Source organism: Gavialis gangeticus, unplaced genomic scaffold (assembly GCF_001723915.1).
Source record: "Gavialis gangeticus isolate Ggan-Ray unplaced genomic scaffold, GavGan_comp1, whole genome shotgun sequence".
NCBI lineage: Eukaryota > Metazoa > Chordata > Crocodylia > Gavialidae > Gavialis > Gavialis gangeticus.
The window spans coordinates 44,411,967-44,423,727 of record NW_017728994.1 but is presented as its reverse complement, the minus strand read 5'-3'; the positions used below and the strand labels follow the sequence as shown (position 1 = coordinate 44,423,727).

The following is an 11,761-nucleotide window of genomic DNA, read 5'->3' as shown; positions in this document are numbered from 1 at the left end:
TGAAACAGAGTCCAGGTCCTTGGTTGAAGAGGGGGTGGGGGCTGATAGTTACCTATCCAGGCTGGAAAGGGGTCCTTGTCCAGTAGGTGTTGTCCAGAGGGGGGTCACCGGCAGAGCCTCTGGGTGGATAGTTGGTGTGCCATGGTGCTGGTCCAGATGGAGAGGGCATCCCAAAGAGTCAGTCTTCACTACCCCTTTTTATGGGGCAGACTACCTCTGATCTCCTATGGGGAGGGCATGTCCCAGAGGGCTCCAGGTGTTCTTATGAGCGTGTGCAGCCTGGCACAATGGTGGGTTGCCTCATGTTTTGTTTCTTGAATGCTGAGGGTGGTTCCAAGGGCTGGGTCATTCTTCCAGGTATTGGTGTTGATGGTTCGGTCATTCAGAAGGAGCTATTTTTAGACCTACTGTCATTGTCTCTCAAGCACCTTCATTCATCCCCATTCATTCAGGAACCAAGTTACATAGGAGGGGTAGGTGTAAGTCATGGGTTACACAACCGGGTCTGGGGACAGGATGGAGACTTGACAAACAAAATGGAAACTTGACATGACTTATGCTAACTTACATATGTAGGCCTAAATCATATAGTACCAGTAAAACAATAATATAGAAAAGTAAAAATCAATATAAACGTAATAATTATACAAGGAGAAAAAGAAGGAGAAAAAACAAAACAAATAGAACTTCCTACCAAAATAAAATGCTGAAGCTTATCCTATGTCTTAGCTCACTTATACTTATCTATAGGGAATAGAGAGGGAAAGGAAAAGTCAGAAGTGGTTAGGGACGGGGAGGGAATGCATTTTAAAAGGAAAAAAGAAAAGAAAAACTGGGGGTTTTGCTACATAAGGACCTGCTTCATAATCTTTCCAGGTATCAAGGTCAGGTTGACTGGTCTGAAATTCCTTAGATCCTCCTTTGTCATTTTCTTTTAGAAGTGAACTATATATGCTCTTCTCCAATCATCTAGGACTTTACCCAACCTCTACAAGATCTCAAAGAGGACAGCCAATGACTCTGAAATTACCTCAGTAATTTGTTTCAGTATCTTAGGCCTCACCCCATCTGATCCTGATGACTTGAAAGCATCTTGCTTCTCTATGTTTGCTGTCAGCTATGCTCACCCTCTGGTTGCTAGTTTGATTTGTGAAAAGTGAAGTAAAAAAGGCCTTGAATAATTCAGCCTGCTCTCCATCATGTTGTCTAAGCCAGAGGTAGCCAACCTGCAGCATAGCTGCTACACGTGGCACAGGCAGCCTCTGCATGTTGCACAGTGGCAGGGAGAAGAAAGCAGAGCAGCAGATCAGGCAGAAGAAAAGAACTGGAGTAGCACTCAGGGGGAGCGTGGATCTAATTGGTGGCATACCTACCAAAATGTTGGTGTCTATTTGTCCAAGAGACCTATGGGGTTTTTTCGTTTTTCTTACTTTTGACATACTTTTAGAATCCCTTTTTATTTGTCTTTTATGTCCTTTGTCAATTGCACCTCAGATTGCACCTTGGCTTTCATAATTTTCTCCATGTATGTCCATGCGATACTCTTATAACCTTCCATAGTAATATGACCAACTTTCCACTTTTTGTAGGATTTCTTTTTGAGATTTAACTTATTGAAAAGACTGATGTCTAGACAGGCCAGTCTCCGGTTGCACTTCTCATGGTTTTCATTGCACTAGGATAACTTGCTCCTGTGCCTTTTAATACAGTTTCCTTAAAACGCAGCCAGCTCTCCTGGACTCCTTTTCCCTTCAGACTTGTCTCCCAAGCGATCTTGCCCATCTATTCCCTGTATTTGTTGAAGTCATCTTTTTTTTTTTAAGCCTTCTGTCTTTATTCTGCTACTCTTCTCCCATCCTTCTCTTAGCATCCTTAACTATATTATTTCATGGTCACGGTCACCCAAGTTACCTTCCACGGTCACAGTCTCAATCAATTCCTCCCTGTTTGTGAACATCAAGTTGAGAGAGCTTCCTCCCAAGTTGGCCTCTCTCCCACTGTAGCAAAAAGTTATTGTGTTTTTCTCCTACCATGTCACCAGTAATTGAAGTCTCCTATGAGAACTTAGCCATGTGATTTGGATATTTCTGTCAGTTGATCAAAGAAGACCTCATCCATATCTTCCACCTGGTTTGGTGGCCTATAGCAGATGCCCACCATGGCATTTCTTTTGCTGCTCTCTTCTGTGACCTTTTACCTAGAGGCTTCCAGGAGGCCTACCTTCCACTTCATGTTGCACCTCAGAAGACACGTACAACTCCTTTATATATAGGGCAATATCTCCTCGTTTCCCCTGCCTGTCCTTCCATACCCACTCATGACTGTACTCCAATCATATGAACTGCCCTACCACATTTCTGTCATCCCAATTGGATCATAATTCTGTGATTGTACGGACCTCCAATTCTTCCCGTTTATTCCCCATGCTTCTTACGCTAGTATATAAATCTTTGTGGTATATAATTGATTGTCCTATTTTCTCCCTGAGAACATTGCTAAGGCTTCCACTATTGCCTTCTCTTACTAAGTTTTTATCCAGGTCCCCTGGCTCTTTACTTACTTTTGGGCTTTTTTCTCCAGTTGAAATACAGCTCTAGTTTTCAAACAAAAAGTTGTTCAGTATTGTAGAAGGATCTCTGATGATTGAAAATTATTAGAGCACAGCAGTTATCCAAGAAAACACATTTGAAAAGAAACAAAGTTGGAACACAGTTAAAAACCAGACATCTGACAGAGGGTAGTTGTTCAGAATGCACAAAGAGCAGAATAAATTCCCTTTTTTATGTCTGTTGTCTAGTAAATGTCGGAGCCCCATTAACTGTCTCTGGAGACCGTACCCTCTTGTATATGGGAATTACTGTAATATAACCTTACTTTCAGGGGAAAATTGTATGCCATGCATTTAAGAGTGACCTTTCTTTTTTATTAGTATGCCTCTGATTGCTTCAGAATCTCATTCAGTCATCTTCAGCTAGGCAGGAGACTAGGTATGATAAAAGGTCTTAGAAGGGACAAAATGAATTATATTTTGGGTTCAGTCTAAGATGAATATTGTATTCATTATGTAAAATTGTAAAATACATGCCACTTTTGTCATGAAATAAACAATTATTGCAAAAATGTGGTAAAGTTGGTCAGCAATATTCTGAAGACTTTCTGCTTAATTTATGAAGGAATTAATATTAAGTTCAGTTTCTTCTCAGTGTTGGTATGCTCTAACTATATAAAGTATGAAAACTAACAAATTCAAATATATTTCTGAAAAGTTTTAGCTTTTAGTTTAGCTTTTAGCTTTTCCTTTGTAGCTCGTTAGAGTGAAAATTAAAGAAACCCTTTGTGTTTATGTAGATATATATGCCAATAATATGCAAGAAATTTTCATTGATTTTCTTTTTTTGTTGGTTTGTTTCAGGGATCTTTCCAATAATAGAATTGGTTGTCTAACCCCAGAAATATTTGTGGGACTTAACAATCTTCATAAATTGTGAGTATAATAGCACTTTGTACGTATCATTTTTAGAATACTTAAATTGTTATAATTAGAACAATCAAAAACTGGCTTGACTGGGCCATCTCAAGAGGATTTGAAAATGAGGAATTACTGTACAATTTAATAAAAATATCCCCAAATCTGTGGATTACCTGGTGACAGAGAATGGGTTTTTGTCATTCAAAACTACCAGAGCAAAAGTAAAAGTGAATGTATGTATTCTAGCTATGATACTTTGGTGTGGTTCGTGTTCAAGATAGGAAAGTCTGGAGAATTGTAAATGTAGTAGCATAAATTGGGGGTGGGAGGATGGGGAAACTGGGGCACCAGCTCTCTGCACCGATTCAGAAGTGCTGCCAAAATAGCAGTCTACAGGGAGCCTGTGCCACCATTACCACAACCCCTGTTAGGCAAGCTTGCAGTGAGGCAGCAGCAGTAGCAGTCCATGTTGTCATCACCACTACCACCTGCATAAGGAAAAGAGTACTCTTCGTCACGTCTATGGCCCCTGACACTAAAATAGAAAGTTATGCCTTTGTGTAAATATGATTTTTTTAAAATTAAGCAGAACTAATCTTGAAGGAAAAAATTAATCCTAACTCTGCCCCATCCTCCACCCCAAGGGTATTCATTATAGTTCATGATCATACATGTTGTAGTGAAGAACCCCTCTCTCCATTCACTGCAAAAAAGGACTTTTAAGACACAGGACCCTAGAATGAAACTGTAACAAACTGAATTTTATTTTTCTTGGCAGTGGCACAGATTTTATCTTGGGGTAAGACCACCTGCATATACATAGTGGGGGGGGAGAACTAAAGTTTCCATCACTTACCTTAATTCTGCACATTTTCTACCTTTGAAGTAATGCTGGCCATAAAATAGCACAGCATCTCCATGCATTTAAAAAATCTTGTCTTCCTCAGATTTCAGAAAAGGATTATTTAGGCAATTTTTTATATATAATTTTTTGAAAAATGTAGGGGCTTTTTTTTCTCCCAGTTTTCTCTCTCTCTACAATGAACTCTGGTTTATTTCCTTATGAGATAATTTGCCACTGTGGTTTTAATTGCCATTTTCTAGGTCTCTATCAGTGATCTCTCCTCCTCATTACCAGCTTGCTCTTTACTAGATAATATACCATTATTTGCTTTCCTCATGGAATGGTAATTTAACCAGTATTTATTGTATTTTCCCTTTTTCCATAGCAAAAGGTGTTAGATAAAAATGTAAATAGGAAGTACAAAAATCCTGAAGAAATGAAAACTGAATTTTTGTTTCAGGTTTTATAAATAAACCCCAAAACCTTAAAATTTCAGAAATTAAGGCCCTTGAGTTCTGCTTCTAGCTTGGTTGAGGTAATTTACATTTCTCTGTACTTTTTCTGTTAGCCTACACAGACCTCTGGCAGACTTTAGATTTGTTGTGCATTGTATGCAAGTATCATGTGACAAATAGTAATATGCCAACTGGCTACATGCTAAAATTATTGTGGGATACTACTGTGCCACAAAGAAGTTGATATTTCAATGCACAACTTTGAGGCTGGTCTACCTTTTCCAGGGATTAACTGGTTTAAAATTTGGCATGTTACAATTTATTATGTGATAAATGTAACATCTGACAAGGATCATAGTCTTACAATATCAGCCTTACTCTAAATCAAGGCAAAATATTCCTTTAGTTTTGGTGTGGGCCATACCTACACTATCTTTTATGTCTCTGCATCCTCATGGTATAGCAGTACCAGTTCTTTTCTTGTTTACTATTTGTATGGCTGACGTAACTTTTCCTATTTTTCTAACAAGGTTTAACTCTGTTCAGATTATCCATACATTTTGTGGCTTCCACATTGTAGCTTTCTTTTTAATTAAATCCTTTTTTCCACATTCTTTGCAGGCAGCCTGCTTAGCCTTCTTGAGGTGGTTGTTATTTGCCCACTTAGTCTGTAATGGGTAAATGCATCTTTCTGTAAGATTTCCCTTCTTGTTTGGGATGCAAATGCAATAGCTGCTGCACCTCTGTGCAGCCTTCTCTACACTCCAGGCCCTGCACTCTTCAGTCTCATCCCTTCAGGTATGAACTAGGGGTGCACCAATAGATATTTTGGGGGGCGATACCGATAGCCGATATTTTAGGAGGCATATTGACTGATACCGATCCAATATCCAATACAGCTTCCATCATGTGGTAAGTCCAGTGTGGTGGAAGGGAGGGGGGATGGGGGGGAAGATCAATGCCCTCCACGGTGAGTGAGGGAGGGGACAGGGGCAGGCACTGCCCAGCCAGGGCAGTGGGGCGGGGGACAAAGGCACGACTTGTAGGGTGGGTGCAGCTCCAGCCTCTGCTTGCACCCCAGGAGGGCAGAGGCATGGGGGTGTGTGCTCCAGAACTGTGTGGTGTGGAGCAGGCTGCAGCTATGGGTTGGATCTGGAGCTGGCACTGTGGGGCTTTTCTTGCCGGGGGCTGGGCTCAGAGTCGGAGCGGACTCCAGTGGCACTAGGAGGAGGCTGCAGCTACCCCAAATTTCACCACAGCTTCACTCCCAGTCCCACACTGCCAACCGGCACAGCTGCGGCTGAATGCCTCGCCTCTACCCAAGTGCCAGGAAAAGCCAGGGCTGCACTGGGCAGTGGTGTGGGGCTGGGACTGGAGCTGCAGTGAAATTTGGAGTGGCTGCAGCCTCCACCCAGTGCCACTGGAGCCCACTCCAAATCTGAGCCCCATCCCCAGTAAGAAAAGCCCCAACCCCCAGCAAGAAATGCACTGGCTCCAGCTCCACCTTGCAGTTGCAGCCTGCCCCGTGCCGCGCATATCCAGGTGCACATGCCCCCCAGCCCCTATCCTCCTGGGGTGCAAGCAGTGGTGGGAACTGCCCTCACCTCACAAGTTGTGCCTCTGTCCCATGCCCCACCCCCTGTCCTGGCTGGGCAGCGCCTGCCCCTTCCCTCACCATGGGGGGTGATGATCTTCCCTCCCGCATCCCTTCCCTCCCCTTCCAACTTACCAACCTGAGGCAGCTATCCACTCTGCTGGCTCTGCTCCATGCTGTACTGTGGCTGCACACAGCATGGCCATTTATCGGCCAAATCACTGGCCAAATGATTGGCCCCATCAGGCCAATGTCCGATATAGACAATTTTCTTTATATCAGTGCTGATCTGATATTGATATATGAAAATAGGATCGATTTGCCAAGAAGTGAGGCTGGGTGGAGCCTCAGCACATATCAGCTGCTTTGTAATTATTGCATAGATGTACACTCCTTCCCTGAATAAATAGAAGATTAACCATAGTAACTAAGCCCTATTTCAGTGAGAACTTAAGTTACCAGGATTTAGCAACTGAAGAAGTAGACTCCAGTTCACAAAAGTTTGTCCTATTTATATCTTATTTAGTTAGTCTATAAGGTACGTATCTACCCTGTCTTCTTTTTGGCTTTGGGATGGCATGGCAAAATAGCTCTCTTAGCTTCCACTTACCATTCCTTTTCCTTTTTCATGTCCTTATGACAAGGTTTTTAGCAGATTCATTGGAATCTAACAGGCTGCATTACGAACACTTCTACTATGGCCTTGAACTTGAAGCCTCTGGGCTGTCAGCCATGTGCCTTATTGCCCATGTCCCCCCAGCCACCCCTCCACTTATCATAGAATAAGAACATGGATATGGGCAGCTACTGTGGACTCACTGTGTTACATGGTGAAGCATCTTTCACATCTCAGTAAATTGTTTGTTTCCATACCTTTGGTTGACCAAAATCTTCCTTTTTGAAATCAAAAGCCTGGGTTTAATTATAGATATTGTTATGTTTGTTCTTCTGTTTATAATAAAGTAAATTAACTCATAATTATTCAACCCAGAGTTATTTTCTATGACCAGCTTTTCTTTATGATGCTCACAGCCTACCAACTCAAATCTAAGATAGCATTATAGTCTTTTTGGTTTATTTGTTGAACAAGTCTGACAGCTATCACATTTGGAAATAACTGTGATAAAAGTTGTTTTTTACAGTCTATTTTTGGGAAAAATAATTTTATTTTTTGTATGGATCAAGACCTCAGTTTTACCCCTCTTTTTCAGCAGCACACAGCCTTTTAACTTCATGCTCATGCCACCTGCTGAAGTACTAACAATTCCTGCAATATCCTTGTTTTTATTTAGAGGCGTATGAATAAATGTTTCCTGGTCAGATTTTCTTACTATCTGCCTAAGATATAGAAAATCTGTTACTTACACATTTGCAACTGATGTAATTAGAAATATGTTTACTAGTCAGCTGAGGAGCATGAGCTAGTTCAACTGCAAATGAGTTATGTAGAAGCATTTACCTTGCATAACTCTACTGCTAATATATACTTTTTTGATGAGTTTTTAAACTAGTAACAGGGATTGTTAAAACTCATCAAGCATAGTCTAAAGTGTGGAAGTATGAGTGGAGAATGATACAACTGCTTGTTAGGAAAACTATTCTCATTCCTCTCTTCCTACCTTACTATGATAAAGAACAAAAAATCATTTGTAGGCTGTTATCAGAACCAGTAGGGAGAGCCACGAGTCTGCTGGAAAGAGCAAGGGACATAAATCTTTAGTCACATTCTGGTATGGAAAAAAGTATTTTTTGCAATGTTTAGAAGCACAAATAGCACATAAAACTAAAGAATAGAAACTATAATATTACATTGTGCAAGGTACACCACTGACTTCAGGATATATTCCAACCAATTTTTTCATTGAGCAACATAATATGCATGTCTATATTGTATGAAGGGAGGGTTATATCCTTCACTAGAATAAGAGAAGAGAATTTACAATGCTCTGAAAAACTGCCAGAGGTGGAAGACAAAGTGTCTTTGTCTCATGTAATTATGGGACTAACATAAGATGGGTGGTTTGCAGCTGGCTCTCTGGAAGCAAGAAGAATCATTTACCTTTTTGATCTTGATGATCTGTACAGGATTTTGTTTCCCAGCCATGAAAGTCAAGAGCCATGGGACAGTATATTCTCACAACTACCATAAATGATTTTAGAATTGGCTAAACTACATATTTGCTTTGGTTAATACATTCATCAATAAATGTCATATTTCACCTACCTTGGGCTTATAACCATATGCAACCACTGCTTCAAACTAAAAATAGCTTATCCAAAGAAAGAGAGAGGTTTTGTCCATCATGTGGCCCTGATATGGCAGAAGAGCTTCATACCTCTCAGCAAATGGGATGAATTTCAAAATAGTGATGAAATCCAAAACTGTCCCACTGCTCTAGGAATTACCACGGCCAGTCAGTATATTATGATTATTTTCTTTGTTATTGATCCAGGTTTTTACACCAACTTGGAATTGCTGATTTCTATTCTGGAAGAGTACCGAACTGATTCTAGGGTATACTTTCATGTCATATCACAGATGTACCTGATGATGTTTTAGATAGTTTCAAAAATGCTTCATTATGCTGTGCTAATATATTGGCTTGACTTTCCTGGCTTATATATTTATCCTTTGGATACATTTGTGTGCTGAGGCACTCACATTCTAAACTTGATTATAAGTGACATGATTGTATGCAACAAATCTTTTGTATCTCCATTTGGCCTTCTTAGTGGTCATGTTTCAATGCTTTGTTCCAGAAGCCATGTAGGCAAATGCATTTTTGGTGTTGTAATGGGGTAATTTAAACACCTGTTTTATGCTTGAATGCCAGGAGCTACAGAATATTATGGGTATCCCATTAACGATACGGTAAAGTCTGTTTTAATGAGCCTGCAAATTTCACCTCTCAGACTCTAAAACGTTCCAGCCTGAAATATGCTTTGACAACAGTTACTGCTGAATCTTCCTTTTAAAGTAGGAAATAGGTCTTGCTACTTATTTGCAATTATTTGATTAAAGTACGTCTGATTTATATTTCATCTTGAGACTGAATCATCATCAGTAGTTAGCTTTATGATAATATTGTGTAATAAATTCTCTTGTGACTTTGTTAATGTCATTGAAGCAGCTAATCATTTTGTACAGAGCCAAAGATAAGGTACAAAACAAGTAAGATGTAGGGAATCCAATTGACTCCACTTCAGTGTTATCAAGAAAATATCTAAGGGAACTTGCATTTCTGCTCTCAGTTTTCCCCCTTCCACCTCAACCTCTTTCAACAGCAAATTAATTTTTTTCTTGCCTCTTTTCTTTGTTCATTGTCATATTCTTTATCCCTATTTCAGTGCTGATGTTATGTCTTGAGTATATTCTCTATTCAAACAATCTTGCTTTCACTTAAATCCTTCCTTAAGACTCACTTCTGTGATGTCCACAAACATCAGTCACAATCAGCAAAATGTTAGGACCACTCTCCCTATATATTTTTAAGTGGAGTGGAAGGGGAGAAGAAGAAAAAAACCTGTAGCTATGGATAGACATTCAGTTCCAGTGCTAACAGTTTCTGTGAAATTCTTAGCTCTGGAAAAATAGGCCAGTTTTGGGAGCATACAGAAATTCCAGCCTCCTGGCTGGACAGCTTCAGGGATGCCATAAAGTTGAACTCTTCTGCCAAGGGGTACTAGAGGGCTGCAAGGGTATGCCTCTTGGGGAATAAGATGATTGCCAACCTGCTCTCTGTCTTATTGGAGAATGAGGCACACTATCAATGAGCAGCTGGCAGCTCTCCTCACCCTTTCAACCCTCACCCCTTGCACAGACTAGGATGAGACCTGTGTATATAAAGGGTGGGGGCAATTTCCTCACAGCTCAAACTATCTTGGATGTGCCCAGGATAGGTTGAGCTATGCTGCTTCTGCCCCCCAGTCTGTGTAAGACACAGGTGCATTTCCATGTTGCTCAGCCTGTCTTGAGTGTCCCTGGGGTAGGTCAGGCTATGGGGGATGTTTCCTGCCAACCAGGTGATCAGCCTGAACTAGCATTTCCCTATGGCTTAACTAGTCCTGGGATATCCTTGATGAGTTGAGCTGCACTGCCTCCGTCCCCAACCCCTTACTGAGACTGAGGTCACCCAGGTCCATGCCTGGGTCAGGGGTCAGTGGTGCAGGTAGTGGAAATAACCACCACCAATTAAACAGTCTTGGCACCGTTCCAGTGATGTCAACAGTGTCCCATCAGGGCTCCTTGACTGCTTGCCCCTGAGGAAGCTATCAGGAGCCAGTGCTCTCCCTCCCTCCCTCTCTATGGACTGTGGGATACTAGGGGGTCCTTGGGACCCTGAAAGAAGCATACACCTATTCAAGTTGATGTGGAAAACATACAGGGAGAAAGCATTTCCAACCAGGAAGTTCTTTCTTAATTTTTTTTTGTGGAAGTGTCTGTTTTTTCCTGAGAATAACCCCTTGAATACAGTAGCTTTCTGTGTTGGGGGAAAGATGTTTATCCTGGAACAAATGTAATGCCTGTCCATAGCTGAAGTCAGCACCATACTCTATGTCAACTCTTATGTTTGTACAGGTCCCATCTTTCTTCTTTTAGATTTTAATTATTATACTTCTTGGAGTTACTTGAGAATACCTTGGGAACGTGGGTGATTGGTGCCTCCTGGCATCGGGGGGAGAGGTGGGGTTCCCCCAGTGGCTGATTGCTGACTCTGGAAGCACTGGAGACAAACCAGAAGTGCTGCTGGAAAAACCAGAAGTGCCACCAGTGCTGCTCAGGGGAGGGAGGGGGAGCACTGGCTGGCACGCCCGAATCCCCGGCTGGCAAGGGCCCATTCCGGGGGGGCACGTGCCCCCTCCCCATCACGTCGCCAATGCTTGGGAATGACTTTTTGACTTGTATGTCATTGTACACTGGGTCAAAGTTTAATAAGTAGCAATAATAGTACAGAAACTTGAAAGCAATTTATAGTGAAGGAATAGGTGAAAAATTGATTTGCTGACTTTGCACCTTTTGAACTATGTTGGAGTTCAGCAGTTTTAACACTTAGTAAAGTCACTGAACAAAATGTTGCAAAAGTAAGACAAAATGAAAGCTCTTAATGGAAGATCATTCAAGATTAGGTTAAAACAGTATAGGCCACATTTTTTCTAGCATGTAGATTCAGTTGTTGTAGAGTACAATCCACTTCATGAGCTTATATGTAACTGTTCCTGCCTTCTAGACATGGTATAGGGAGATAATACCCCGTGTGTGATTTCCTTACACTGATACTTTTTATTCTTGACACTTGTACAATGTCTGTCCTTGGTCCAAACAGAGTGTACCAAGTGTATGTGGATTTTTTTCTTTATTTTATTATGGGAGGCTTGGCTAGTTATTGTATGGAAAGGAC

The 11,761-nt window shown here is 41.2% G+C and overlaps 1 protein-coding gene across 1 annotated transcript in view; it reads left to right on the top strand.

Moving 5' to 3' along the window:
• Positions 1–11,761, top strand: part of ADGRA1 (adhesion G protein-coupled receptor A1) — an 841,033-nt gene that overhangs the window by 294,923 nt on the left and 534,349 nt on the right. The window contains exon 4 of the mRNA XM_019502677.1: positions 3,413–3,484. Coding sequence (XP_019358222.1) covers positions 3,413–3,484 — 72 coding nt within the window. The remainder of the gene's footprint in view (positions 1–3,412; positions 3,485–11,761) is intronic.